At 49.2% G+C, this 14639-nt stretch overlaps 1 protein-coding gene across 4 annotated transcripts in view; it reads right to left on the bottom strand.

The window, feature by feature from the left end:
- The window catches only part of CHD7 (chromodomain helicase DNA binding protein 7), a 179588-nt gene that overhangs the window by 18683 nt on the left and 146266 nt on the right, over positions 1-14639 (bottom strand). For all 4 annotated transcript variants that reach the window (XM_081258041.1, XM_081258043.1, XM_081258044.1 and 1 more), the window contains exons 16-23: positions 10968-11178; positions 10115-10310; positions 9663-9830; positions 9271-9450; positions 5767-5877; positions 5473-5678; positions 2973-3172; positions 2639-2798 (exon numbers count right to left, since the gene is read on the bottom strand). In XM_081258041.1, the coding sequence (XP_081114167.1) occupies positions 2639-2798; positions 2973-3172; positions 5473-5678; positions 5767-5877; positions 9271-9450; positions 9663-9830; positions 10115-10310; positions 10968-11178 (1432 nt within the window). The remainder of the gene's footprint in view (positions 1-2638; positions 2799-2972; positions 3173-5472; positions 5679-5766; positions 5878-9270; positions 9451-9662; positions 9831-10114; positions 10311-10967; positions 11179-14639) is intronic.

Genomic DNA, 14639 nt, shown 5'->3' with positions numbered 1-14639 from the left:
ACTTTTACGAACTAACTGTGAATGCCACCTTTCTTCTAGAGGAAAAAAGTCAAACCAATGCACTGGCAAGCTGAGAGGCCTGGCAGGATAATGGGGTGATGGGAGGTGGCCTCTGACCCTAAGGAGCTTGCACGTGGTGAGTCAGACAGACAGGACTCCTAACAAGTCCCCAGACCTCATTCTCATTTCAGCGGCTATCCCACTGGTGCCCGTTTTCTGGACCAGCATCCGGGCCGGGAGCATGTGTGCACTGAACTGTCCTACCCCTTTCGTCTCCTTCAACTTGAGGCAGTTCCTGTCTGTCTCTTGAAACTTTTTTTTTTTGCGGTACGTGGGCCTCTCACTGTTGTGGCCTCTCCTGTTGCGGAGCACAGGCTCCGGACGCGCAGGCTCAGCGGCCATGGCTCACGGGCCCAGCCGCTCCGCGGCATGTGGGATCCTCCCGGACCGGGGCACGAACCCGCGTCCCCTGCATCGGCAGGCGGGCTCTCAACCACTGCGCCACCAGGGAAGCCCTGTCTCTTGAAACTTTTGAAGAGGACCGGCCGGCTATTTTCCAGGAGGTCCCTCAATTTGGGTCTCATTTTCTCTCTGACTGTTCATCCCAGAGAGGAGATGGAAGAGGCACTGCCGGTTCTTCTCCTGAGACCCAGGGGAAGATGTGAAGAACACTAGTTACATCTCACGTACTAACTTAACTGGGCCGCGTACCCTACAGAAGTCTGTTAGTGACATCAGAGTGGGAAATTAAAAACCGCCACCATCACACTGGGGTCCGGGAAGAGGAGCCGTTGTTCCCACACTAAACCCCTTCACTTACAGTTTGTCTGAATCCAGAGTTCGGAAGGTTATGGACCCCAAGTTCACATAAACCACAAGGAAACAGAAGTTTTCTAATAGCTCTAAGTGGGACAGGACTTTAGAGAGAACCATTATGCTATGGCAGTAACAGCAGTTTCTGAGGTGCCAAAAGGGTTTGAGGTAATGGTTTTGAAGACTCAGAAGGGAAAAATTTTGTCAGTCAAAATCCAGCTGTGATGATCAAAGGTTGTCCCTGAAAGCAGCACTGCATTTAAAAAGGGAGGAGAACCACGAGTCAGTGCGACCCAGGAGTAGCAGGTGTTCTCCAGGAATTATTTCACTGAGGTTTTCGACAACCCTGAGGGGAGGCAGCGTTCCGAGGTGGGCAGGGCTGCTCGCAAGCAAGGGCGCTCGCCACCCCTTAATCAGCTGAGGGACCTCGAGCACCCGAGACTTGGTCTCCTTGCCAGGTAAATGGGGATGAAAGAGCACGACTTATCCGAGACCACTCAAAACACAGAGTCCACAGGAAGCACTTGGCGTGCTGCCAGTATTAGGTGCTCAGACTTCTGTTGTTACGATTTAAAAGAGAGACAGACATTTATTTAAGCTCTATCTGACGAATACAGAAAGTGGGTCTTTGAGAGGTCAAGGAGCTTGCCCCCAGGTCGCCCAAAGCCAGGAAGGGGAGAGCTGTGCAGTGGTAGCGCTCCTCAGCCCGGATACTGAACATGCACGCTCAGAGGACGGAAGGAATCAACACACGTGGATGCTGGTGTAACGTGTCGGCAGCTCACAGAGCTCCAAGCGATGAAATGAATTCAGATCTAGTATCCTTCAATTATGTATAATCAGGTTCTGGGAGTAAAGATAAGGAATATGATTCTAAGCTCAGAGGTAAGAAGAAAGGACCCGGTAACTGAGGCATTATGAAGCAAAAAATACCACGTGAACTCCGCAGCCGATCGACTGAAAGCAGTCAGTTGAAGGCAGGATCATATAAAGTTAACCATAATTCTCTAATACACGTTGGTTAAAACTTAGTTATCCACAACGTCCACAGCAGCATCATTCACAACAGTCAAAAGGTATCAGCCTATGTATAACTGATTCACTTTGTTATAAAGCAGAAATGAACACACCATTGTAAAGCAATTATACTCCAATAAAGATGTTAAAATAAAGAAAAAAAAAGGTATCAGCCAACCCAAGTGCCCACTGATGGATGGATGGATGGATAAACAAGTGTGGTCTATACGTACAATGGAATATGGCTCAGCCATAAAAAGGAACGAAAATCTGGCACAAGCTACAACACGGATGAACCCTGAAAACATTGGGCTAAGTAAAACAAACCAGATACAGCAAGGCAAATATTATATGATTCCACTTATGAGGTACCTAGAATAGGCAAATGCACAGAGACAGAAGGTAGAATGGTGGTTGTCAGGGGCTCCAGGGGGGAGAAATCATTTAAGAGGTACAGAGTTCATATTAAGGTCAACAAAAAGATCTTGGGTAGAGACAGTGGTGGTGAGGACACAGCAATCTGAGCATCATCAGTCCCAGTGAGCTGTTCACTTACAAAGAGTTAAAACAGTAAAACTGTGTCATGCATCTTTCACCACCCAAAAAAAAAAAAAATCAGTTGCCTAAAGGCAGGCTGCCACGTGACTTGGCATCACGTTTCAAGAAAAGCAGTAAAGTTGTACCAACACAGTAAATACGGTATAATAGTCTTACTGATATGTATCTAGTACACACACATACTTCAGCACACGCGTGTTTAAGAAGCAGAAGGCTCGCCAGCTGCCCACGCCCGCCCTCCCTGACGTACTTGTTGCAGTGGTGCTTCAGGTGCTTCTTGTAGCTGTCCTCCTGGAACAGGGCATCTGGGTTGCAGCCGGCCAGCCAGTCAGCGTCCTGCACCACCGGGTGTGAGCTCTGGGCTTTCACCTTTTTGCCCTTCCGGCCCCTGGGCACCGGGGCTGATAAACCTACAAGCAGAGTAGTCATGATAACCATAACAATAGAAGCTCTCCACGACCCCGGTTATGGCATCAGGGTCAGGAATCTCCGTGGAAGGCAGGGACACACGGGGTCTGGGACACGTCCCGAGCGTCCCGGCAGCTCCCTGGGAGCCCGCCGCACGAGGCGCGACGCTGACCCACCGGAATGGTTGACCAGGGCTCGCGTCTGGCCGTCGGCCGTGGGCGTGATCAGATCCCAGATGAAGCTCTTGATGTTCTCGTCCCCCCTGTAGTGGTGGAGGCAGTACACGAGGACAGTCCTGCAGATGGTCTCCACGTCTTGCTCGCTGAGCTGCCGCTTGTAGCGGCCGTGGGAAAGGATGTCTGTCCAGCGCCCCCAGCTGCAAAGCAAACATTCACATGCTGACGGTGCCTCTGGGTGTAGACGTGCGGCTTTGGTTTCATGGTCAGGTGGCAGTGTTAGGAGAGCCTGGGTCAAAACTAGTGACCTCTGACATCAGGTTAGAGTGAGGCAATCCAGGGCGCCGTTACCACCCGGCCGCGTGTTCACTGCGCCTTCCCAGCTGAGACCTGGAAACCCCCTGCTCCGCTTCACGCGGGCACGGTTCGTACTTTCCGAAGCTGACCCACCATTTGAGATGGAAGGTGACGAGAGTGACTACCCCAAATCAGGGATGCACGCGGCTAAAGGTGCAGCTGCATCTATTCACCTCCAAGGGACGCCCTGATAATTAACGAGAGGCCATGAAAGGTCTCCCTTTGACACAGGGGTGCTAGGTGCCAAGTACAAGAGTGCTCCCAGGTCCTTGTGTGAAACGGGGAGAGAGGACCGTGGACAGACCTACGCGTGCAGCGCACAGGCAACGCTGTGTGAGCGTGCCCTCCCCGGGTTCCAGGCGCTCAGGGCAGGAACCAGCCTCCCCGCGAGGGGCACAGTTCGCCCCGCGGCCCCGCCTCTGCCCCGCCTGGTCCTCCCGGCTTCAGAGAAGTTTCCCCAGTTCCTCAAATCGCCTTCGGACACACGGCTCTTTCTGCTGGGAACTGTCTCCTCCTCCCTGCCCGACGTCCCACCCTCCCTCTTACCCAGCTAATTCATGATATCCATTCACACGCCTTCTCTGATTCCCCACACCCCGCAGTGGGCAGACAGCCCCGAGCTGCATCTTAAAGAGAGAGGACGTGCCTCTGCCCCACTGGCACGTGAGTACCTGTGCGGCTTTACCAGTTTACTGCCCTTTCTGCTGGTTCACCTGCCTGCCCACCTGCCCCCGGGGTGGACGGGGGGCACCGTGACCAACTGCTCACGGCCGTGTCCTAGCACAGTGCCCCGCAGGTGGTAGGTGTCCAACACACCTGATGCCCGTGGGAAGCGGGAAGGGCGTTACTGAAAGACAGATGTCCTAAGCATACTGCTTAGCTTCAGCAGTTATCAATGTTCCGTTTCTAAAGTTAGCAGCAACGTTCTCAACTTTGATCATTAGGGTGAAACATGGAAGCAGGGGAAGCAGCAAAGGGCTCAGTAGCTAGAGGTGGCAGAGATGATGAGGAGAGGTGACACAGCTGCCAAGACCCGGGACTGGCTGCAGTGGAACCTCCTTTACTGCATAAGCAGCCACTGACCCAGCACTCACCGTTCCTGCTGGCCCCACACTCTGGCCCGAGGACACAAAGAGGGAGCCCTGGTCCTCACGGAGCCCTTCACCAGGGCTCCAGCAGGAGAGGCTATCACCTGACATGCCGAGTGTGACAGCAAGTGCAGGGAGACCCTCTGGGCCAGGTGCTGAGGTGATGCCTGCTCAGAGGTCAAGGGCAGGAGATGGTGGGCGGGCAGGGCTGCACGTGGAAACAGAGATGAGACGGAGCAGCACACACGGCAGGAGAAGAAGCCTCTGTCCCAAGAGCAGCCCGGGGTGCCCGCGGAAAGGACCCACGAGACAGACAAGGGCCAGGTAGGAGCCCTGTCTGCCACGTTAGCAGAATGTTTGCGTTTCTTCTGAAACTAATGACGATCCATCGGAAGAAAAAAAATCACAGAGCAGATGTCGTCAGATCTATAGAAATATTGTTTTGGTGGCAGTTTTTTCATTTGAGTGGCATTCGCCTACAGTCCCACCATGTGCCAGAGCACGCGTATTTACGAATTCAGATGCTCACCGAGCACCTGCCTTTCAGAGCCCTGTGTGGGTGCCGGAGGTTCAGATATGGGTCAGATGTGGATCTTGTGGTCCAGCAGGAGAAACATGACCCATTCAGAGTGTTGAAGTGACCACCATTTATGTTTCAGATGAGTTGGAAGAGCTATACAAGTTGAGACAACTGCCTTCAACAAATTTTTATAATGGAAAAATAATGAAAGATTACCATAGTGGTAAGTTTATGTGAAGGTACACTAGGAAAAGGGGTTGTTATTCTGAGACTTCGTTCTGAGTTATTACTGATTAGCAAGTAAATTTGGATCTGACATAATTCCTTAAGGGGCAAACCCCCTTCGAATCCGTGAGGATCATCTGCACAGCTTTGAGCTCTTTAACCAAGAGGCCCCAGGCCTGCCCGGGTTGCGTCAAAGGCATTTGCTACGGGGAGTCACAGAAATCCAAACACAAATAGGGTTTTTCTCCGCCACTTGGAATTCTAAGTATTTTTCGAATACAATTCCATCTCTCACAGGAGCCTGACTCACCCATAGACAAGCAGGTTCTTCTCTACTCTGAAGCACTCGCTCCTGGCGTAGCCCTGGGACCTGTCCTGTGGCCGCCGTGGCTTCGTGCAGGGCTTCTCCTCGGAATCGCTCTCCAAGTCTGAAAAGTCCATCAGCTCGTCCTCCTTCACTGCACTGTACAGCCTGGTTTGCTTCCTCACTCTTGGAGTGTCAATAACCAGGTTGTTCTAAAAGACAGCAGGATACATTTGACACTTCTGAAAAAGCAACCGCCGGGGGAGATCAGGCAGAGTTTGAAGGTGACCTCTCACTCACCCTCCCATTTAAGGCATCAATATCCAATTCCGCCTTCTTAGCCCACTTTTGCCAGAAATTTGGATCATCCAAGGAAATATCTGTCCTGTTTCCAGATGCAACAAAACTGGCCTAAAAGGGAAAAAATGCATGTATTACTTTGAGATGCTTTTCTCAGTGGCAAAATGCAAAGCAGTTTTCACATATGCATTCACTCGAACATGGACCCATCCTTCTACTGTGAGCCAGATGCTGTGTGTGGTCCATGGGACTGGGATGAAGGGCTGTCCCTCAGGCAGCTCACTGTCCAGGAGCTGATAAAAGATGGTAAAAGATGACACCACAGCATAATAAATGACAGGCAACAAAGGTATGTGCAGGGGTAGCCGATATACAGAGAGGAGCCCTAACCAGGCTCGGGTTGGGTGCGGGTACAGGGAGGGCACTGCTGGGAGGAGGGAACAGGCCCTCCAGAATACGGTGCCTGGACCAGAGTGTTAAAAGCCCACAGAACAGGGGCTTCCCTGGTGGCGCAGTGGTTGAGAGTCCACCTGACGATGCAGGGGACACGGGTTCGTGCCCCAGTCCGGGAAGATCCCACATGCCGCGGAGCGGCTGGGCCCGTGAGCCATGGCCGCTGAGCCTGCGCGTCCAGAGCCTGTGCTCCGCAACGGGAGAGGCCACAGCGGTGAGAGGCCCGCGTACCGCAAATTAAAAAGAAAAGAAAGAAAAGGAAAACAAAAGCCCACACAACAGGAAAGCATGTGGAAACGTGCAGGGCGGGGCACGTGCAAAGGCACAGAGAAGAAAGGTGATCACGTCGTACGGCTGGGGATCTGGGTGGCCAGGGGAGTGCAGCCCAAGGTCAAGCTGCGGAGGAGGGCAGAAGCCGGGCCAAGCAGGGCCCTGCATGTCCTGTTAACAGAGTCTGAACTCCATCCGGAGGCAGCGGGGAACTCTTTGAAAATGGGAATCATCTCAAGAGCTATGCGACCACATCCAAAGTCACCTGTCAGAGGGACCACAGCGGTGTCCTGCAGCAGGGAGGGCAGAATAAAGCAGGACAGGCTGCGGCCACAGTTGAGGGAGGAACGGTGAAGACCGGCAGAAATGAAGAGAAGGATGCAGTCTAGAAGGTAGCCTCTAAGAGGTAAAATCAAAGGAGTTGGAATCTGAGTGGATGTGAAGCCTGAAGGACGAGGAAGCCAGGAAAACCTCAGCACCCAACTCTGGCATCTGAAAGGTGTGGCTCAGGTGAAAAAACAGGGGCGTGTGTGTGTGTGTGTACATGCACACGCATGCAAACAGAGGGTGGAGGGACAGGGATGATTAATCTGCTTTGGTACCTACTGAATCTGAGGTGTCTGTGAGGATGGAGGAAAGAACCTGAAAGGAGGCTGAAAGATGTGAGGGAGAAGGTGTTGGATCACAGAGCCCAGAGGAGGAGAGCCTTTCAAGACTGGAGTAGCTGGGACAAGTGGAGTAGCTGGGGCAACTGAAGTAGCTGAAGTAACTGGATATCTACATGCAAAAGGAGGGAGCTGGACCTCTGTCTCACATCACACACAAAAATTCACTCAACAGGGATCAGAGACATACAGTTAAGAGTGAAAACTATAAAACTCTTAGAAGAAAACACAGGAGCAAATCTCTGTGACCTAAGGTTAAACAATGAACCAAAAGCACAAACGATAAAAGAGAAAATGGGTGGGCTTCTTAAAATTAAACACCATTAGGAAAAGACTAGGAGAAATATTTGCAAATTGTATTATCTGATGAGAAACTTTTATCTGGAATTCTTAAAATTCAGTAAAAAAGACAACTCACTCAAAAGAGTTCAGAGTTGTTCAAAAGATGTGAATAGACATTTCTCCAAAGATGATATATATATATGGCCAATAAGAACATGAATAGATGCTAAACAGCAGCAGAGAAACGCAGATCAGACCAGAGTGGGCTCCCACTTCACACTCAGTAATAGGACGATAATCAAAAAGTCAGACAACGAAAAGCGTTGGTGAGGATGCGGAGAAATTAGAACCCTAAACACTGCTAGTAGGAAGGGAAAATGGCACAGTCACTTTAGAGGACAGTCTGGCAGTTCCTCAAAGGATTAAACACAGAGTTAACATACAACCCAGTAATTCCATGCCCGGTATATATGCAAGACAAATGAAAACATATGTCCACAAAAAACTTGTTCACAGATGTAACAACAGTATTCATAATAACCAAAAAATGGAAACAATCTGAATTTCATTATCAGCTAGTGAATGGATCAACAATCAATGTCCATTATCAAGTGGTAAATGAGGTATAACCATAGAATGGGATATTGTTCAGCAATAAAAAGGAATGTCTGAGGCTTCCCTGGTGGCACAGTGGTTGAGTCCACCTGCCGATGCAGGGGACATGGGTTCGTGCCCCGGTCCGGGAAGATCCCACATGCCGCGGAGCGGCTGGGCCCGTGAGCCATGGCCGCTGAGCCTGCGCGTCCGGAGCCTGTGCTCCGCAACAGGAGAGGCCACAACAGCGAGAGGCCCGCGTACCGCAAAAAAAAAAAAAAAAAAAAAAAAAAAAAAAGGAACGTGTGATGCGTGCTACAACATGGATGAACCTCAAAAACATGCTGAGTGGGCGAGGCCAGGCACGGAAGACCACATGTTGTATGATTCCACTTATATGAAATGTCCAGAGTAGGCAAACCTCGAGAGACAGAAAGCAGTTGAAGGGTTGCCAGGACTCAGAGGGGGAGGGGACGAGAGACGGGGTGGGGGGGTTGTTACTGGGGTGATGGAGACGTTCTAAACTTAGATGTAGGGATACTTGTACAAGTCTCTGAATACGGGAAAGGCACTGAACAGTAAGTACACTTAAAGTAGGGGAATTTTGCAGTAAGTAAATTACATTTCAATAGAGTTGTTAAAAATGAAAGCGTGGCATTGGGCCTGGGTGTGGATGGGGGAAGCCTCAGAAGGGGCCCCGGGCGGAGGGGATGGAGTGGAGAGGTGAGGGAGGGGTGGAAGCTGGCAGGTGGGAAATGAGCGGAAAGGGAGGCAGGGGAGACCAGCGTGGATAACGCTTGCGTGGATCTTCGCTGCGAAAGAAGAACTGCGGGCTTGTAGCCAGAGTGGAAAACAGATGCGGGGCTTCTTCAGATAGGGGTGAGCTGACTGGTCTGAAGGCTGTCAGGGCGGGTCAGGATCACAGGAAAGTGGGGAGAGGGTGACGGAGCAGGGGCTCAAGAAGCAGAGAGGGCGGGGCCGGAACACAGGTAAAGGACGAGCCTGGTGAGGCGGGAAGCGTGGCCGGGACACGGTGAGGGTGACCCCGAGGCCCGGTACAGAGAAGAGAACCCAAAACACAACGAGTGTTTCGTGCGTCGGGGGCTCCATCGAGCGGGAGTTCATCACTAATCGCTTAACGTGCAATATAAAGCAGACATTACGTGTGCTTTCCGTGAGCGCGGGACACAAACTCTGTTCCGCTGCCACAGAACACCCGCCGCTTGGGATCGATCCGCACCTTAGCAAACGTGGAACCCTTTCCCTCAGACTCGATGGTGATGGTGTGGGTTCGCCGGAGGAGAATCTGGTCGATATCTTCTTCGCAGAACTTAGACCCCTCGTCCTCCTCATCCATGAGTGCACCGTAGGCCCCTTTCCGGAGAAGATCCTCTATTTCTTTCTTGGAAAGCTGTTGTACCTGTTTTAGAGAAATATTTTTAGAATTGTCTGTAGACGGAACAAATGATTCATCTTTCTCGAAGAGGGTAAACCTTAATGATAAGAAAGGAAAATGTGACAAAATATGCTTAAAGTATCGAGGCCAAAAGATAATCAGATGCTGGAAAATTTCTCAGTAAAAGCTAAATAATGGAGCGAGAGTGAATGCACGGTGTGGGCAGCATGCTTTACCCCGTTGGGAGCGTTTTCTCTTCCGCTCATGGACTGCAGGACAGCTTTATCCAGACCGAGCTTCAAGCTAGCTTTGTCGAACATTTCCCTCTCGTAAGAATTCCTTGTAATCAGCCTGTAGATTTTCACAGATTTGCTCTGTCCTATTCTATGACATCTAGCCTGAGCCTGGAAGAAAAAGGACATGAATGGCTACCAAAGAAAGAAGACTCGACTGTCAGTTATAAGAGCATCTGCTCCAATAAATAGGGGTGCAGTTTAACAGAACAGGGTTAACACACTAAGAAATTACTCTCACATTATTAATAAATTGATTACTAGTTGGTTCATTTGCCCCAATCACGGGACACTGCCTGAGCGACTACACGATTTTAATTTATTGGTCTGACATAGCAGAACGACTTTCACAAGTGGGAGAGGGAGGCATCGGGGAGATTTTCTTGCATGTTTACCTGGAGATCATTTTGGGGATTCCAGTCGGAATCAAAGATGATGCAGGTATCAGCAGCAGTAAGATTAATGCCTAAACCTCCTGCCCTTGTACACAGGAGGAAAACAAACCTATCAGAGTCAGGTTTGGAGAACCTGTCGATAGCTGCCTGGCGGAGGTTCCCTCTGACCCGGCCGTCGATCCTTTCATACGGGTACCTAGAAAACGTCAGTGTTAACAAGGAGTCCTGACGAACGGCCAAGATACACTTGTTCCTTTTTTGGTGTTTTAAAGAAAGTACCATAATATGGGATATATATTAACAGGATGGTGTTCTTTATCAGAAATAATTCCAGAGCAAATAGGTGTTGTTGTAGTTTTTCATACAATTGGTCGAATGCCCCAAGGATTAAAGTTCCTTCTACTTCCTCTCCAGTGAAATATCTAAGCTCTGAAAAGGGCTGACACCTCCAACAGGGAAACAACAAACCATTTCAATTTTCGGTAAGAACTGTTCTCCCCTAGCCAAAGGAAAGAACTGGGAAGCAGAACTGCCACAAAAGCACGTGTCGCATGGACTAGCCGTCATGCCCATCTATAGCTTTTAAAAAGAGGTGTGACACATGTCCCCTACTCCATCCCCTTTACTATAAAGGCCACTTCAAGGGACTTCCCTGGCGGTCCAGTGGTTAAGACTCCGAGCTCCCACTGCAGGGGGCACGGGTTCGATCCCTGGTCAGGGAGCTAAGATCTCGCATGCTGTGCCGTGTAGCCAAAAAAATTATAAACCCACCCCCCACCACGCCACTTGGAGGTGAAGCGCGTGGAGCCCCGTCTTCTGACCCCAGCTCCCCACCCGGGTGTGTGGCCCTCACCGTCTCTGAATGAGGTAGTCTTCCAGGATGTCCAGGCAGCGCACCATCTGGGAGAAGATAAGCACCCTGTGGCCGCCGGCCTTCAGCTTCGGCAGCAGCTTGTCAATCAGCACGAGCTTCCCAGCAGCCTGGATCATCGCCTGGAGCTGAAAATCTGGAGAGTCGGCATTGTGTGTTTCTTTAAACTCTTCCAAAATTTTCTCTTCAGCACCTGCAGAGATTGGATAGCATAGCGGGAATACTGTTTTTAGTAGTAAAAACAGTGAACCTGCTTTCAAAACCCACTGCAAACTGTAAGGACCAGGAGGCTGCACTCGTGTTTATGAACACACATCCATCCACTGGCTCCAAGGAGGGTCTACACAAAACCGTGGAAGCACAAAAGGGATCAAAGTTTTAAGCGCAGCACATTTAGGCGTTTGTGGTGGTGGTGGGGGGAAACCCCACATTTTCCAACAAACAAATGTTTGCTGTCTGTAGAAACTGAATTTCAACAACAGACTGTCAAGCCAGAAGTGGCAGAAACAAGCCAAGGGCCAGATACCTACAGAAAATTTGGAACCTAAAATGCTAAAGAAAGGAAGAACTGTTTACTAGCTGAATATAAACACAAATAACAGAATCTGTTCTGAAGCGAAGAGACAAGGGAACAGGGTTCTAGCAGTTATGGTGCAAGGGCAGACGTCTGTGTATCCACCTGCACATTAGTACAGCCAAAAGGGCTGCGACAACAGGAAGCCCATTTCCCAGGGTAATCTTAGGGATTTCTCAGGGCGCCTGAGCACATCTCTACTGCGGTCTCTGCAGTTCCCTCCACGTTCATTCTCATCTGATGATTTCCTAAGGTACAAAAATTCTACCCTGAATTATCCAAAGCTTTAAAAAAACAAAAACCGACCTCTGTTTCACGAAAGACTTCTAACCCTAACCCTCTTTTTTCTCATCGCCCCACAAGAGACCTCTGCTCGCTCCAAGACCTGGGTGCGTCGGAGAGAAGCCTGGAGAGAGAGGCACCTTCCCAGGGGTGGAAGCCCTTCCACCTCCTCCCCTGACCCCAGACGTGCTGGCTCGGGGAGCAGCAGGCTGAGCTTCCTGCAGCCGCTTAGGTGGCTTAACTAGAATTAGGCAGCAGGGGTTCGGCCACGCTGGCTGGGGAGGGGGGGGTCAATCAGGGCCCGGCAGCTGTGCTCAGCCAGCCCCTCTCCCCTGGGGATAGAGGGGTGGTCACCTATCCTTTGGAAAATACAAACAAATCCATCTCATGGGATTTGTCCTCAGCCTTAAACCGTACCAGCAACTTGAAACTACTCTTCTTACCACTGGTTTTAAACGTGAACGAACTATGCACAGGATGGGGATACGGGACCCTCACAGGGTGTAAAGGTCACGTGAGTTGGGCCACCACAGCCGTGAGGACAGGACGGTGGCACAGAGCAGTGGGTGGGACGGCAGTGCCCTCCATTCCCGTTTTCAGGGCACTTGAGCAAGTTAAGTCATGACACGGTCACACACTGAAGCACAGCTTGTTCATGATTAATCAACAAAGGATCTTACTGAGACCAGATTAAAGTCACTAATGCCTGGACTGGGCACTGAGGTCTGCGCAAAGTGCATCGCCACCTCTCAGGAAGGGCCTGGCAGAAAGTGCCGGCTGGGTCCAAACTGCTGTCTTTCACTCCCCCTTCCGCAAGAATAAAACGCTAATGTTCAGGATGTTAATCTAAGTGAAACAAATGGCAGAGGTTTTACTAGCAAAAGGTAAAAACCAAAATGCTGTTTAAGAGAATCGGCAGGAATATTCTTGAATAAAGAATATTCTTGAATAAATACTCTTGCATAAAGTTGAATAATGTTTTTCAAGGCAAGAAATTTAGAAATCTAGGTTCTGGATTCAGGACGAGAAGACCCTCAGGAGACAGGAAAAACAGATTTACCTCCATATATTACATTAGGTCTTTTCAAAGAGTTTGTTCTTGTTGGATAATATACTACAAGCTCTGCAAGTCAGATATAGATTTTACCAATAATATATGGGTAGTTATTTTTTGCTCATATTAGGATTACAATCCATAATCAAAATATAGCATTGTAGCTTAAGTTAATGGTCAGTGAATAGCTTTTAAAAATGAAATACTCGTTTTGACAAAATAAACATGTTTGAGTTATTTTAGTAAAAAATTTGAAAATATAAGTTCAGTCTAATTGGCAGAGAAATTTAATTTTTTTCATTTTAAAATTATTTATATGACAAAAATAACTTTCCTTCTTTTTCAGTACTACCAATGATTTCTCATGTCATCAAAAACAGCCAGAATTAAAATACATTTTTTCTTGTCTGACAAAAGTTCCTGCTGAATGAATCAATTCAGCTCTTTGCTGTGAATTCAGGTTCTTGAAGTGGCAACCAGTTGACACTAATAACACTTCATTTAAAAATATCAGCAAACATATTTCCTATATGGTTCCTTTAGCACTACCTTATGCCCAGAAGAGCTGAAGACAAGAGGGCAGGGATGGGGTTGGGGAGGAAAGCAACATCTACCTTCTAAGTCATTACAAGGCCGAATTTTCAGGTTTACCAGTTAAAGATTTACCTTGATGTTAGATCTGTAAATATCAATCAGAAAATTAACTGGAAATAGGTTATGGTAAGCCCAAATACACCGTTGGCACTGCCCTAAAGTCCTGCATTTACATTTAAGAGTGTGTGTGTGTGTGTGTGTGTGTGTGTGTGTGCGCGCGCGTGTGTCAGAGACAACTTGAAGAAGTGTGGAAGTCTGTTCCCTTAAACAGATGGTCACTGTGAGGGCAGGAGCTGCAATGTTACCTGGCTATATTAGCCGCAAACAAACAAGAAAGTATTTTCTTTTTAAATTTTACTTATTTATTTATTTAATTTATTTATTTACGGGTCTTCATTGCTGCGTGCTGGCTTTCTCTAGTAGCAGCGAGCAGGGGCTGCTCTTGTTGCGGTGCGCGGGCTTCTCATTGCAGTGGCTTCTCTTGTTGCAGAGCACGGGCTCTAGGCATGCGGGCTTCAGTAGTTGTGGCTTGCGGGCTCAGTAGTTGTGGCGCACGGGCTTAGCTGCTCCGCAGCATGTGAGATCTTCCTGGACCAGGGCTCGAACCCGTGTCCCCTGCATTGGCAGGCGGATTCTTAACCACTGCGCCACCAGGGAAGCCCAAGAGACTATTTTCTTTTGCAGATTCCCCATTTTCTCTCTGAAATTCATTCCATCACGTGAGCTCAATCTTGTCTTCTTTCTGCCCACGGTTCTCCACCGCCCTCCCCCCACCACCAACAGAGGATGCGTAAGTCGCCCTGAACCACCGGGGCCCCTACCAAGTCTTTGACATCATTTTCACTCTAACATACGGTAACATACAGTTACCTGCTCAACTTCTAGCAAGCAAAACAACTAGCAACACTTACCAAGCGTTTATGGTCGCCTGACACTGCTCGAAGCTCTTAAAAGCCTCAGCACATATTAGAAACAGTTCTCATTTATGTACAGTTTGTGTTCTACAATCAGTTCTAATAATTTTCCCGCTTTGCTGATGTTATCGCTCTCAACCTACACCAATAGCTGCTTCTCTTGTCCGCAATCACAGAAACGTTCTGCTTTGTTGAATGAACTTTCATTTCACTGGGGCTGCTTTGCTCTTTCACAG

This window comes from Mesoplodon bidens (assembly GCF_964165515.1).
Source record: "Mesoplodon bidens genome assembly, chromosome: 16".
NCBI classification, from domain to species: Eukaryota; Metazoa; Chordata; class Mammalia; order Artiodactyla; family Ziphiidae; genus Mesoplodon; species Mesoplodon bidens.
The sequence above is the reverse complement of the archived record's forward strand: the minus strand, read 5'-3'. Positions and strand labels throughout refer to the sequence as shown.